The 15,786-nt window shown below is 44.8% G+C and overlaps 1 protein-coding gene across 1 annotated transcript in view; it reads left to right on the top strand.

Annotated features, from left to right (window-relative positions):
• The first annotated feature begins 14,160 nt into the window (after positions 1–14,160).
• The window catches only part of CDYL2 (chromodomain protein, Y-like 2), a 30,344-nt gene continuing 28,718 nt past the window's right edge, over positions 14,161–15,786 (top strand). The window contains 1 exon segment of the mRNA XM_010151651.1: positions 14,161–14,322. Within this exon segment, the coding sequence (XP_010149953.1) occupies positions 14,161–14,322 (162 nt within the window).

Raw genomic sequence — 15,786 nt, 5'->3', positions numbered from 1 at the left:
TTTTGTCACAACTTTTGTGTAGGTTTGGATGGTCTTCGTAGACGTCCTTAATGCTGCACAGGGTCATTAACACGCGTGTATCAGTCTTTAAAGGCCTTACTTCAGTATATATTAAAAAGCCAATGCATCACGTTGCTGTTGTGTTGGGTTTTCCCAGAAAAGGTGGTTACTGACGTGGTGAAATACAAGCCGTCTGGTTTCTAACTGACCAGCTCAACTTGTCAGAGTCTTTCACACGTACAGAAATTAACTACGACGGAGAGAGCTTTGCTTATGGATCTTATTAGTCTTAGTAATAAGCGAGATATTAAAGTGTGACATTACGCAGTTTGGTAAAGGACTACTTTGTAAAATTAGTTTGACTATGCTAATGGACTTTCCTTTAAACATTATGCGGCCGAAATTTGCTCTAATAATGTTTTTGAAACTGCTAAATCATTTCCCTTTTTGGAAAAGGGACTGTTTTGGAAAATATCAAATCATATTATCACATTAATACACCTGAGGAATTTGTCTTTCAGAAATCTTTTTGCTGTAGGTTTCAGGTCTTTTAGCACAGGAAATCGGATGGGAAAAGTGCTGGGGAATTCCTGCTAAATGCGGTTGACATGGAAGGAAATGCACAGTAATGCTTGTTGGGCTCATAAATGGGTTCTGAGACTCCTGGACTGCAGTGATGGTGATCGCCAAGGGAGGAATAGCCAACTCCAGTGCAAACGTGAATGCGGGGATTTGGGATGGCACAGCATGAGAAAACCTTTGATGAGAAGTGATAACTTAGAGGAAGTAGCAACCCTTTAGGTTCAGCGGTGGTATGACATGAGTGTAGCTTCAGATTAAACAGGAAGATGACTCAAGTATCACAATCCATGCAGGGAGGAGGATGGAGACATTCTGGATTCCAAATTAAGTACTAGGAATTATAGGGAAGACCACATTTATGAACTAAAATGCCTTCAAATGACTCCAGGGGAAATAACCTGGAAGTTCTTGAAGGAGTAAATACTGGCTGATGAGGGGCAATTAAAACTTTGTGATTCGACTGCTGTAACTGGAACCAAGACTCTAACAGAGTGCACAAACTCAACCTTCTCACAGTCCAAAAACATGAAAAGTTGAAAAGCAGCTTCCGCTCTGGTATAATTAAATTAGCACTGGTTCATCATTGTCTTCTGTGCTGAGATGTCAGAACTGATGTGCTGTAATAGTCAGAAAAGGAGATGGTCGAGGTGGTGAGGCACTTGACGGTGTTTTATGCATGTGGTCCCTGTTACATACCTCCTAGCAGGCAGCATAGTAAAACACAGGGTACGTAATCGTGGTGTGCTGGTACCTCCAGGGAGGCTGTGCTGCAAGCATGCCGTCAGTGTGCGGCAGGCGGGCTGCCTGTGCGACCTGTCGGCAGCCCAGGGGTGTCCGAGTGCTCTGCCCTTCCCGCGTCCTCAGCAAAGGTTGGGAGGCCACTGGAGCCCCAGCCACCTACCCTCCTGCCACCTTCCCCGCTGCCTTCTCACCAGCCGCGAATGGCTTCCAGTGCCTTTCGCCTGCACAGGCGTCACATTCCAGCGGGAGTGCCAAGGTGGCCTTGCCGTTTCTCCCTGCTGACCAAGGGCTGTGCGAACAGCGTGGCGTATGGCATTATCAGGTGGGTCAAGATAACACAAATGACGAGTTCCAAGGAAAGACACCCCGTTCTTTTCATTGTACGTCACACACTTTGGATTATTATTCTCATCGATCTTTCCTTAGACCAGTAGAATGCACTGTCCTTGGAGAACAGCGTGGCTCAACACATGGACTGCCTGTTGCAGTTCATAATCTTGTGTGACCTGCTGTTCTTGCTGCTTCAGGGAGTTGCTAGAAGGCTTGCTGGAAGACTGCTGCTTCTCCCATGTGAATAATGTCCCCTCGCTTTGTCAGGAGCAGCACAAAGGATGCTGGATCCTTTTCCTGCATTGTTCGACCATCCTATGCTTTGGCTTGCAACATGACATTAGTCACGGTGTTTCTAGTGAGTGGCAGTGATACCACACTTCTCGCTTTTAGAAGTGGTATCAAATATTGCAGGGTGTGCGTGGTTGCCACTTATTGACAAGCTGCTGTGGGCTGTGATTTGAATTGTTCTGCAACTGTGCTGCTGTTATGTTTTGTGCCTCACCCACTCATACCACATACCACTGACAACCTGCTGTGTTTAGAAGACAAAGGCAGGTCTCCCTTTAACGTGAACTGGACCATCTGTGTGTACCGTGCACGATGCCGTTTTCCTCCCCTGCTATTAACTGCTGCTCTTGTAGCCTATGGAGTATACAGGGGAAAAAGTCTTGCTTCCTGATCACTTGTGTGAACCACTCTTCTTAAGGGTACGCAGCCTGCACTGCTGTAACAGAGTATATACCGCTTGATTTCCTACAGCCCCTTTCAAGATGCATGTCCAAAGTAGAGTTGGCAAACCAAGGACAACATTCCTCAACACTGTTTTATCCCCAAGCCACAAGGCAGAATTCCTTAGGAAAATAAAATAATTTCTGCCTTAACATAACTCTGCTGTAAAATTTCTAGATTCCTCTATTAATTCTAGGCTTTTGTACAGAACTGCTCCAACAGAACTTTCCCAGAACTTTCGTCACATCCAGCTGCTGTTGCTCCTGTTCCCACCAGCAGTCAACCATTCCAAGATCACAAGCGTCTCCAGTAATCAAAAGCTCAGTCTAATGGGAGTTATCTTTCAAAGTGCAGGGTTAGCACCATGGATGTTGTTTGGTGCTGAGAATCACAAAGGTGTGTTTTGGATGTGTATTTAAATGCACAGACTTCTACAGGCATCGAAGGCATCTCTGGGGGTTGCCTACAGATATTTAGTATTTGATACATCACTTATTCAAGATTTGGAAAGTGCTTGAGTAGTAAGCCTCAGGGTTAGCAGAGGAACTGCGTGATAACCCTTAGATCATCTCAGAGAAGAACTGATAGCAAGGCCTACCTTTGCCTTCCCCTTCTGATTTCACAGTAGAGTAGGAGGGCCTTGCAGTGCCAGGTACAGCGTCACCGCGGGAGACAGGATGAACCAAGGCTGGTTTGCAGCCAGTTTTGGTTTGTTGTTTTTTTTCTTTTGCGGTAACTGGTATTTAGCTCCGTTTCTGAGAAGATTACTGAACCTCTGACTCAAACAGAGACCTCTCTGAATGGGGTAAACCCGTAGCTGCAGCACTTCTGGGACAGCAACTGCTGACTGCCAGGAGCACGTTCCCCTTCGCAAACCTGGTGGCAGCTGCTTTCGATCTGTGGCTTCTCGCTGCTGTTATGTGAGGGAATCACACTCTGAGTTTCAAGAGCCACAACAGAGAGTAAGTAAAGCTGTGGTTCATTTAGGACTGGGTGTTATTTTAATGAGCTTAATAAATCCTGTATAGGACTGAGAGAGTTCTCAGTCCTGCAAAGCAGCGTTCTCAGTCTGATCTTTGAGCCTTGTACACTGTAGAGCTCTAAAAAACGGCATCAGGTCTATGCTGCACCCATTTCAGCAACACCAGCAACCCCAGTGTAAGGAGCTCACCCGCTTTAGCAGCTGTTTTCAGCAGCAGGTTGGTCAGACTTCTCTGAAGGGGGCTGAAATGACATTGTATGCAAATAGCTTCAACTGCCCCCGCTCACCGTGCTCACAGACACTCACAGAAGCCCAGGAGCTCCATGTTCGTAGAAACTAACTGATTTGCTTTGTGAATAAGTACCCACAGGAGGTAAGGGGTTGGCATTTTTGTTAACCAAACCCCTCACACGGTTAAAGCTGAAACGTTCCCGAATGTTCATCCTGCTCGTGTAAAACGGGAATGGCGCAAGGCTTCGTTTGTGTGCGCTATGGACACTGACCGCCAAAGGGCAGGACTCCTGGCAGCACCGTGTGTCTCACTTGTAGCAAAGCGGGATGGAAGGAGATCTCCCAGGTTATCAATTCTGCAGTCATGGCCGTCAGCTCCTCATCACGGTCAGCCATGGCACGTAATGACTGTCATCTAAAGAAACGGGTGTCTGGGTCCGACCCTGCCTTACAGTGAGCAGGGTCCTCGCCCTCTCCTCCCTCAGATAAAGGTGGCTTCTGGAAAGGATTTCTAACACCTATCTCCGTAGTGGTTAGGACTGAAAACGCACTAGAGGAAAAACTCAGTCAGCCAACAAACTCTCAGGCCTCGTCTGCAGAAAAAACATTCACTACAGAAACCTGAAAATGACTCAAGGTGATGAACTAGTATAATTTTACAAGTACTCTCACACCTATTTTCTGGCTACAGTATTGTTAATGGACATGTACTGTAAATTATATATTCTTGGACAGCCTACTTTGGAACACTCAGAAACTAACAAATGGCTTTTATAAAATTATTCCAGTGTGCTTCAATACCAAAAGCTGAGTAATATGGTAGATACACCATAGAAAATTAAAAGCCCTAGGGCTAAATATCTTTATAAAAGTCATTTAAAAAACAGAACTTCAACCAAGTTCAGCTCGCTCATTGCAGTGCTGGAGAGATGTGGTTGTGCACAGCGCTGAGTGTAGCCCTGTTCAAGTAACGCATCAAACCTGCCAGCGGTGTAATGTTTTGTGACTTCTCCTAAGACATCATCTATAGCTTTTGACTCGGATGATTAGGGAAATGTCTGATATGGTAGGTTCTGCTGTCACTGCAGGAACATAATTTATGTACATTTAAAAAATTAATGCTATCCTACTGTGCGGTAAAGCTGGTTGTCCCTTCCTTTCTTATGAAGCCTTTAGAAAAGTTTTTCAGGTACCCAAAACCAAAAGATACTTGAGGGTCTGGCCCTTAAGGGAGAATATTCACAACTTTCCAGAATGCTCATGGTGAAAAAGCTGTGGGTTTCGTTTCAGGAAATGAAGGCATCCTAGAATGCACTGGGATTGCTGTACCTTTCCTTAGGATAGATCCATGTAGTTCATTCATGTGCGTGTAGCTCGAGGAAGTAAATCTCCATGTGACGTATGGACAAGGCCGTCACTTTGTCCACCAGCGGGCACATAAATTTTAGGCAATGTGTACCGTGATTTCATGATCATTCCTAATCCAAAACCACTTGTTCTACCCTGAAGGCACTTCCTCAGTGCTCAGCCCTGCTCTGTGCTCCTGGGGGAATGTCCCTGGATGGTGCAGGCCTTGTCTTTGGGGAAGTCATCCGGTGGCCCCGCAATCCCTGATGCCCATCTCCGGCTGTCCGGCACCCCACTGCCTCTGCTGCCTCCTCGCAGAGAGGAGCCTGGAAGGTGAGACAGGTTGTCCGCAGCTGAGTCCACAGAAAACTTGGCTTCAGATTTAAGCTCAGTATGTACAGCTTCCATGTAGGCTACAAATGTAGTATGAGGACAGGGAAGTGTAGCTTATGTGCTTTCATCAGGGAATGCCATTCCCATTCCTACTCGACTGCCCGGGACCAGTGAGCTCATGTACCACGAATGCAAACTACTGACTGAGTTTACCCCGTGGAGTTCCCTGATCTCTGAAATGCAGAACTGGGTTATTTTAGTAGGCACTGATTCACTAGTCATGAATTTCATTTGAGAAAATCATGTAATTTTTGGTTCACTGTCTGCTCTGAAGTGACAGCAGTTCTTTCACGTACCCCAGCAGGCTCAACAAACTCCTCAGTCGGAGGCTGAGAAGGAAGTGCTGGTTCTTCATTTCCCACCACACGTTTTATGGTGAACTTGGGCCTGGTGAATGGCTTCTCAGGTCAGCGAAACCAGCTCCTTTCCTGTGTTCAGGCACATGTGTCCCAAGGATACTGATCCTTTGGGTGAAAAGACTTGAATGTACTTTACTATGGTAAAAAAATATACAAACCAGTAAAACTCATGGCATTTTAACTCTTTTCTTGCGTTTGATTAGTGCTTTACATGTCTGCTTTCAGAACATTCCTGAAGTGTTCTTTTTAATTTGTTTAATTAGTGTTTTTGAATTCATAGCATGTGGTTTTAAAAAACCCAAACACTGAAAAATTAGGGTTTTTAAAGGTAGATTATTAAATTCTTACAGCAGGTGTAGCTTGCGTGTATGACTTCTTTTTAAGATTTTGCAGTTACCTACTATTATGACTCGAAATAAATTCAAATGAATACTTAGCCCTTGAATTTTTCACACACAGATGAGGGTATTGTTGCCTGTTTCAGACAGGGGACAGATTCACGGATGTAGGATGTAAAGCAGTTTGTAGGCTGAGGCGGGTAATTACTTGATGCAGTATAGCTTAGGGGAAAACTGTTCTCTCTGTCCATATGACTAAACCGGTAGGTGCAGATTTAAGACAATAAGTAGTAACGTTTTGCATAGCAGGACTAAACCGGGGCACAGAACTGAACGCTGCACAGCCTCCATAAATTTAATTTTTCCTTTAGTCAAAGTTGTGCCACCTTTAAGAGATGCACAGTTTTTCTGAGTAATTAAATGAGTTGTGTTGATCTGGTGAAGGCACTTTTACAGTCCTGCACTTCATAGAAGTGTTCTCCCCCAGAATGATGGGAAGTAACACGTGTTTGAACGTCAGACACGAGTGGTGAACCCTAACGCTCTCGAGGAAGTTTTAGAATACGGCTTCTGAAGTAGCTACAAAACTTTAGACAGACCCATCACATTAGGACCCAAATTTTACAAAACTTAAAGAAATATGGAGGCCATGTGTTCAGTCAGCTGCAAAGCACTGTGCAGGATTTAAGGTTTTGGAAAATTAGATTAGCTGAGAGGGATACAAAAGGTGCCAGTAGCTGGAAGTTTACCCTTCATAGATCAGAACTGAGACACACTTTTTAACATTAAGGTTATGGCCTTTTATTTACAGCATTGAGGAAGGTTCACTAACGCAAGGGTGTGCTTTCTGCGGATCACTTCAAATGCAGATGTGATGATGTTCTGATAGCTGTTGAGCTGAAGGAGAATGCTGGTGTAGAACTGCTGACTGAAAACCATCCCTGTGTAACCCAGGACAGGCTAGACGCCTAAAATTGTCCCTTTGGCCTTCAGCTCTCTGAATCTGTGGGCCTGTAATGTGACAGTTACATAATCCAGTCTGGGCCATCGTACTGCAAAGGCACATCCGTTACCCAGAAATGGAAGTGGCATTGGTACTTCTTCAGTGCCTTGATATATAAAACTAATTCTAGATCTGTATTCTAGATGGGGCTTTCTTCAAAATGTTACCAAGACAACTACATCCCCAAAAGTTTTAGAACCACAGACTAATCACTTGTCAGAAAAATAAAACTCTGGTCGTATTGAATTAATTTTTGTGGTATCACCTGTCATTCACTCTGGAAGGTCACAGTTATTTTAATAACTCTGTATTTTTCATTTTCAGACTATACTCCATCTAAACTGCTAGAAAGGTTGCGCTCAAACATGCAGAGTCTCTTTCACCATTATTATTGGCACATCTGATGAACAGGCTATTATTAGCTTTTTATTTTAAACTGTGGTTAAAACCCTATAGTTTTAAAAAAGACCTGGTGACCAACTGATGGAGAATGAGTTCAGATACGTGAATACACTGTCAAGTGCATCTCACTCATGGAGCAGAAATTTTCAGTACTTAATACTGTTACAGACAACTATTTGGGACTCTAACTCTTCAGAAATACAAATTTTCTCACTGCAGAGACAGCTTGTTTATAGAATCCCAGAATGGTTTGGGTTGGAAGGGACCTTAAAGACCATCTAGTTCCAACCCCCCTGCCATGGGCAGGGACACCTTCCATTAGACCAGGTTGCTCCAAGCCTCATCCAGCCGGGCCTTGGACACTTCCAGTTCAGATTATCAGTGAATGCCGTTCATTCAACAATGCCTACAACTACTTCCAGAATTCAGTTTCATACTGCTGACTTCCAAGTTCTGTAACTAGACAGGTGTTGGACCGGGGGAGGTACCTAGATCCCAAAATACCAACTCCAGGGTAGAAGAGAGCTCGAAAAAAAACCCTTTACTCACTAAATGTCTACCATAATAAAACTGAAGCCACATAGATTTTTACATTGAAGGAAAAATGCAGTTTTGTTCCTTACACAAAACTGAAGTGGCTTATTGATTCACTTGGACAGGGCTCGCCGCTGTTAATACGTACAGCAGTATTATGGAGGGTTTAAAAACCATAAGAAAGTACATGACCAAACAATTGGAAGTAGAAAGATGTAAGACATTTTGATTATCCTGAATAAGAACTATTTGATATTACATGGCCATTAGAGGAAGTTGCTAAATATCTCAGCGTGCTCATCTGAGTAAGAAACACTGCCCCCAAAACGTAGGGGATGCGGAGGAGGTTCACGCACTTTTCCCTCACTGTCACTTCCGGCAGACTCTTCCTAGCCATTCAGAAAGAAGCTGGAGAATGTTCCCATTCATTTTTCCCCGGCAGCTGCCGTCTACGTAGCACATACCCTTGCGTGTGTGGTAAAGTAGCTCAGGCTCCCTGTAGGAGTACCGCACAGTTGCGGGCTTGCCTTTGGAAATCTGCGCTGACTGCTTGTAGTGGTGTGCGTCCACGGAACCAACGGGGCAGGCATTGTAAAGGTCATGTGGCATACGGTACGCGTGTGGGTACCCCACAGCAGATCCTGAATGCTGCGTGTGACGCTCAGCCGCCACGGGCAAGGTCTTTTCCAAAATAACACAGAATTTTCACACTGCAAACATCCCATCTTTGTCTTTGGGGCACACTGAGCAGTCGTCGGCACTGATCTGACAGACACCCTATCCTGGATTTCGTGATTAATGCATTCTGAGCATTTAATTTTAAGAACAAGTACAACATAATGGCAGACTACATATTAAAGGGAAGTGTCACTGCTCCAAGCTCCACCTGTTACACTGTTAACTAACAGTGATGATCATTAGTATCCATTTAGTAGGACAGACTTGTATGGTGCTTTGTAACTATGAAAGTAACATTTCAGAGGAGTAATTGGGGAAATACATACTCTTGAGGGAAATTCTCTGTTTATTTAAAGACAAACTGTCAGTTTGTTTAAATCCTTCTTCGGTGACCACCTGAGGTTTCCTGGGTTTGGAATTAAACTGAAAACTTTAACCATGTGCATGTTGTCTTGAAAACTTCAAAACATAAACCACTTTCTTCTTATCTGGAAGGCAAATTTAATTGTATTCTAGACACTGTATCAAGTTCAGTTAATATCCCTAAAAGTATTCCAAAAGGATGAAGTTTATGTTCCTTCATTAGGCAAAAGATTATGTTTTGTAGAACCATGGAATAATTTAGGTTGGAAGGGACTTTGGGACATCGTCTGATCCAACCCCTTGCTGAAAGCACCATTAGTGCTAACCATTAGGTTAGTAGGGTCTTGTTCAGTCAAGTTGCAAGTATCTCCAAGGATGGATATTCCACAGCCTCTCTGGACATCTGTTCTAGCATGTGACTACTCATATAGTTTGTGCTAGAGATGGCAGTGCGGACATCAGAAGATTATCATGGACTCATTAGAATTAGAAGACTAATTAGGTGTGAGAGTCATAAAACTTTCTAACAACTTACTAGCCATTTGGTAAAACTCCTTTTGGTCGTTTCATAAACAATTTGTGAGTGGGATTTTACGATTAAATGTGACCCAGAGGTTTCTTCTACGGAAGTGTGAATGTAAGCTTCCATTCATGACGTCTCTGGAAAACGGTATGGGTGTTGGAGCACCGGTGTATGTGGGTCCCCGCACTAACCCTCACTCAGTAGTGAGCAGACAGCTGCAGCCTTCCACAGCTTCCGTTTGTGGCTGGCGGAGTGCCACGGGGAGGACGTACACTAGCCTAATCCCAGCGAGACAAATGTAGGGAATAAGTCTCAGAAACCCCACATTTATAAAAATACAGTGCCCCACTCTATGGAGGCATGTGGAACAAAGCCCTTTGCCACATCGCTGCTGCAAACACGTCCAGGAGCAGCTGAGGTATTCACACAACCGCCAAGTTAGGAATCTGACTAACAAATACATGGAAAATTTCCTCAGTAATGTATTCACTACTTACATATGCAATACAGCTTCGAGCAGAGACATCTCTAAATGGTTCCTCAGCTTCATCAGAGTTCCAGTGTCGCCCTGACGTCTGCACGATCTGTCAACAGAAAGAGAAGATAGCTGTCAGCGTGCAGACGTGGCACGTGCCCCACGGTAACCCTTGGGGTGATCTGGCAGGCATTTTGAGCAGGATGGCAAGATCTGTACCTCTTTGCCAGAGAAAGCCCTGTGTTGTGCCTTGGGACCTCCCTGACAGGAGTACGCGATTCCGGTCTGTAGTAAGCCCTACGGCTGGAAGTACTGCCGACACTTGGCTGAAACCCAGTCATCAGGAACAATGAGGATCTGAAAGAACCCATCAATTAACGCTTCCCCGGCTTGTGTGAATTACCAGGGCTGAAACAGGCCTCACTGAGGTCAAGGGATGGTGACCATCTGTTGCCAAAGTCAGCTTTCAGGAGGATCTAGGGCCTGGGGACAGCAGAGGGGTACCCTGTGATTGTCTACTGTGCCGCACTGGTGGCAGCTCCCGGGGGAATCTGCCGTTGCCGGAGGAGTTTGGCGGTAGCGTGCGGCCTGAGCCGGCCACGCGGGGTGGTGCAGTCACACTGACCCATGGCAGACGTGTATGAGCACAGACGTGTTAGTGCCTTCCATCCACGCTGCGAGCAAACGTCCTCCTCGCACGGTCCATCTAACTGCTCCAGAAGACACCCGTACCCTAATGGATGAGTATGCTTCTCTGCCTCTGCATCTCCAGTTGGGAGCACTGCTCCCACTTCTGCATGCGGGTTTCTAACTAGCTGCGCTCTCAGGTGATGGAAGATGCACCCATCTGATGAACGCTGACAGCTTCCCTGACTGCCTTTGCTGCCGTCCTAAGGTGGTTTGTTCTGCCAGGCACCAGCAGCGAGTTGGTTTTGCACTGGACAGAATTCAGAGCTCGGACACAAATTAAATCTGCAGTGAAAACCAATGCAGTAATTGAGGCCAGAACTTGGCCTACTGACCCTGCTCATTTGAATGTTATTTCTGAGGGGATAATGATGTATTATTCTTCCTTTTTTGACAACTACTCTTCCACAGATCATTTTTTTGATTTTATGTGCCATTTTTCTGTGATGTTGCACTGGTATCCTGGATACTTGTAAAATTCTGTGCTCCTCTCATGCCATTATACTTGCCTAAGGCATGTTTCTTTATTCCTTTTTTCTGCTCTACCTTTCTTTTCGGCTCATTTCTGTATTCTGCCATCACATTAGCTTCATGTGTGTAACCAAGAAAATGAAGAATCCTACTGAATTCTGAAAGAAACCTTTGTGTTTCGTGACTTCTCTTACCCCACTACTTTACAAACTGTTACTTCACTCAAAGGATTGCCCCTCAACCTTCTGTATTGTAGGAAGTTATCTATTTTTAGCCCTTTCCTTCTAAAACCTATCTCTGCGTGGTATTATTCACAAATTTGACTGCTACTACCTTTGCTATATGGATGCTCCAAACTTGTCGCCTCCTATTTTAGTGTGGATAGAAAGGATGACACGGATATATCATTTATCCTCTGACACCTCCTTATCCCTCTCCAGCCGTTAATATAACACGGACAGAGTTCTTTATTTTCTCTCCCTCCTGTCTCAGTGATGGGGAGAGATTACCCTCCTTCACGTTCAGACCTCTCAGCTGGGGCTTCTTTTGGACTTGCTGCTGTGTCATATACTTATTATTAAAATTCTTGCATCTCCTTGTGAACAGTAGCTAGAAATCACATACTGTCACTGGATATTCTTTACACACCATATCCAAAAATTGCTATTCTAAAAATCGCTATTCCACATCCTGTATCTTGGAGTAACTACCTAATCCATGCTCTAACTGTCCATTTCTCCTGTTTTCCAACACAGAGCCTCGATTTTTACCAGGCTATCATTGCCGTACGGGGCATGTTCCTTGGAAATACCTGCAAGGCTATTACATTGTCCTCTTTCAAAAAACACTGCAACATTCACCTCAAAACCTGTGGTAAGGAGCGTACGTTGTACAGTGCCCACCTGGACTGACCAGTATCGCTCTGTAGCCCCCTGACATGCTGTCCCCTCCTGGTGCCTCCCACCTTCTCCGTGCACAGTAGCTTTGCAAAGCCAGCAGTGCCTGTCCAGCTGGGAGAGTCTCCTCAGTTGTCACCCTGAGCTGGCAAAGCCTCTCCGAGCAGCTGAAGCTCAGGCTCGCATCCTAAATCCTCTGCGCCCAGGGAAAGCACCAAGTGCCAACCGGCTCCCCAAAACCTGGGCTTTGACTGCGCTGTGCTCATTTACCACTTTGCTGTAAAAGGGCTGAGGAAATGTTTTCCTACCTCCCACACCAGCACATGGGGTGTATTTTATGACGGTCGTGCCGGTAGCATTGGTAAAGCAGTGAGTCACTGGGGGTAGTTCAGATGGTCATTTATACCGTATTGCAGCTGAGCCCCTGTATGGTTTGATGTGGAACCTTCACTTCTGGTTAGGCTTTGGGATGGATGTAAAAGTGTTGAACTGAAGTCCTGCCCTTGAGTTCAAATGGTGGAGAAAAAGATGGAGTGAACTGTCCAACAGAAGATGAAAATAGGCTAGAACTGAGCAAGGGAAAGGGGAACGGACTGAGCGTGAATGTAAAAGAAAACAGACGGCGTTCATTTTTTCCTAATGATTTCAGGTGCAGCTTTTATGTAAATTAATAATTGCTTCCTGCATCTCTGGACTTGCTTTAATGTTGGTGAAAAAGCACCTTTAGTCATAGTCATGTTGTTATTTTTTAACTACTGCTTACACATTTCCACATCTGCTTGGAAACACAGGATCATAGGATCCTAGAATACCAGGTTGGACAGGACCTCAAGGATCATCTGGTTCAACCTTAACTTGAGTATTTTTAACAAATTCCAGGCAGTTTTACTGAAATGTGAGATGTTCACATGAACACTGGTTTGCTTAGAAGCCTCAAGTCCTGCTCCTGTTCCTAGAAACTGCTTATAAATAAAAGTAAAAAACCAGATTTAACTGGTTTAAATCCCAGGGATCCTACTTGGATTTTACTTGCATCTAAGTAAACTGGGAATAACTGCTGACTTGTGAAGGAAGCACAGGCAGGATCAGGCCTTGCCAGGTTGTGCTGGGCACTTCGATGAACACACACATTTCCCATACACACGCTCTCAGACGTTACAAAACTGGAGAATCCCTTTGAATTCCACAGAGAAACACTGGAGGAAGTAATCCACAGCCTTGGGAAGCTGAGCACCGCACGTGTGTTCAAAGCAGCCAGCTCTTCGTAGAGCCTGGCAAAATAGTTTGTCCCCTTGAACTGAGATCTCTCATTCATCTTTTAGTGCTCTGTGCTTGTCACCGGAGACCGAACAACAAGGGTTCTGCGCCGAGCAAACTCCATCCCTGTCTCAGTTCTCTTAGGCTAACTGCAGACACTAACTGTGCTTTTAAATCTCTTCTATGATAGTAAATAGGAACAGCCTTTATTTTTTTACTTTGTTGCTCTACAAACCGGGAGAATATCTGTTGTTTCTGAATGTACAGTGTGCGCTGTGATGTAAAAACCACATTTAGCAGTAAAAATGGCCAGCTGTACGTTAGTACTGCACTAAGAGTAAGCATTTATCCTCAAACCCAAGTGTTCCAGAGAGCATTCTAACGGCTTCATTCTGCAATAAAGCCAGGCAGAAATATGTTCTGTATCTTGAACATACCCGATATGAAAGGGTTTATATGATGCAGTTGCTACAATGACAGGGACTACACATGTTGACCAAAGTCACTTCCTGGTCCCTGTGTCATGTGTCAGTTTTCCTTTTCCAGTCCTTTCCCGAGGGATAGTATCAACGAATAAAAAAATGTCTTTCCAGTGCAAAATTCTTACATATACTATTATTCCTGTTTGCTCCAAAACCCCCAGTGATTGTGGCACTTCCACCACAGGTACTGTTTACACACATGAATAGCCTAATAAAAGCAAGTGGTTTAGATTACATCCGTAAATTTATGGTGGGAGGGTGAACTGGCTGTAGCAGACTGGGAGATGTGGTGCTGTACGTTCTGACCAGGAGAGAGCTGCAGGAAACAAGACAAGAGAAACCAAGGGCGCGAAAATGGGTTCTGTTAGTAGTAGAGTCAGCAACAGGGACAACCAGCACCGAGGTGGGAAACACAACCAGGGCAGTTCTCACAACCCCTTTTCAGAAGAGGCAGAAATAACAGCTATGGGACTGGACCAGAATTTCAGTTCCAGCAAGACTGAATCTCAGCCCAAGGTGGGACTTCCAAGGGAAGTGGCAGAAGGTGACTAGAGATGTGAAACCTGCGTGGAAGCTGTGGTTGGCTGTGTTTCTGCAGGCTATCAGCCAGGGCTTCGTTTGCTCTAAACTGGTAATGAGGCCAAGCTCCTTCTGCCAGCAGGACCCTCACAAAGAGGAAATCATGTTGCTTGCGGAAACACGGAGCAAGGCTTAGAATACCTGGATGCCAGGGAAGGGCCCTAACTGTACTTACACAGGCAAAATGCTGGGCCCAGAAAGTCTTAGGTGTGTGAAAATGCCACTTCTGGCTGGAATTACTAATTGCTACATCACTACTGTAAGATACAGTTAACTTGCAGCGTGCTTCTGGTTCCCTGTGTAAGCCTGGGCCATGGGAGCAGAAAGCAGGAACTCTGCAGTGTTGGTGGCTGTCGGGAGAGGAGGATCAAAGCGGCAGGCGCACATGCGGGGAGCAGCAGGAGGCTTCACAGCGCGCACTTGCTCTGTCGTAAATCCTCCCGTGTATGTGTTGGAGCACACGTGTACCGAGCGCAGTGGTTTGCAACCAGGTGTAAGATGAAGCCAATAGGCTTTTTCCAGTGAAAATGCAGAACTTCCAGGATTTCCCTAGCAAGTTTAACACCTCTTCTGAGTCTGAGAAGATTGCAGAAAATGAGAAATCTGTCTGCTTGAAAAGAGAAAAAGGGGAGAGAAGAAAAAGCAGTATCTTGGCATTAACAGGGTGTTCACTGAACTTCCTGGGAGATGTCGTTTGATGGTTTGCTTGTGAATAGTTCAGATCAAGGACGTCTTCCCTTTCATTTTCATGACTATCTAGCCCTTTCGCTTTCATTTTGACCTTCCAGGTAATTTACTACTGGGCCGTGGGGGGAGGTTCATAGCTGGCACATTGATTGGATCCACTCTGGTTTTAAACTGTGGGTCAGACTCTGAAGAGATCCCCAGCACCCATCCCACTGTTATTTTTCTAACGTGAATTTAGAAGATACAGTGGCGTATTTTTTATACATCTGGGACAAACGCTCCAATTACCAGATTTTGAGAAATCACAAATACAGGAGAAACATGAATAAGTTAGAACTGCAAGCAAGCAAGAGATTTACAGCTAATGAAACACATTATTTCTTAAAGCAAGGTAACAAAAAGGAGGAAGGAAGGGCAGCAATGAATTTTTCAGACAAACATGCTGAATCAGATGGCCTTTATCTCTCAGAAATCTCTTGCTGCCTTTTTCCTTGGCACTTTCTTCAAATACCCTTCCAACACCCTGAGGCACAACATGGGACAAAGACCTCCAATGAAAAAAGACGCATGAAACAATGCAAGTCCTGTAATTTATAGTAATGAAAAGAAGTTTTTCTAGTGTATGTCGTGAAGTCTGTCTGCTGCTCTGTACACTGCACTAACTGAGACCATCTGAGCATCACAGATCACAGTGTAAATTGTTTACGTAGATAC

The sequence above is a fragment of the Eurypyga helias genome, unplaced genomic scaffold, assembly GCF_000690775.1.
Source record: "Eurypyga helias isolate BGI_N326 unplaced genomic scaffold, ASM69077v1 scaffold45385, whole genome shotgun sequence".
Taxonomy (NCBI): domain Eukaryota; kingdom Metazoa; phylum Chordata; class Aves; order Eurypygiformes; family Eurypygidae; genus Eurypyga; species Eurypyga helias.
Note: the sequence above shows the minus strand (reverse complement) of the source record. Positions and strands in the feature narration are given on the sequence as shown.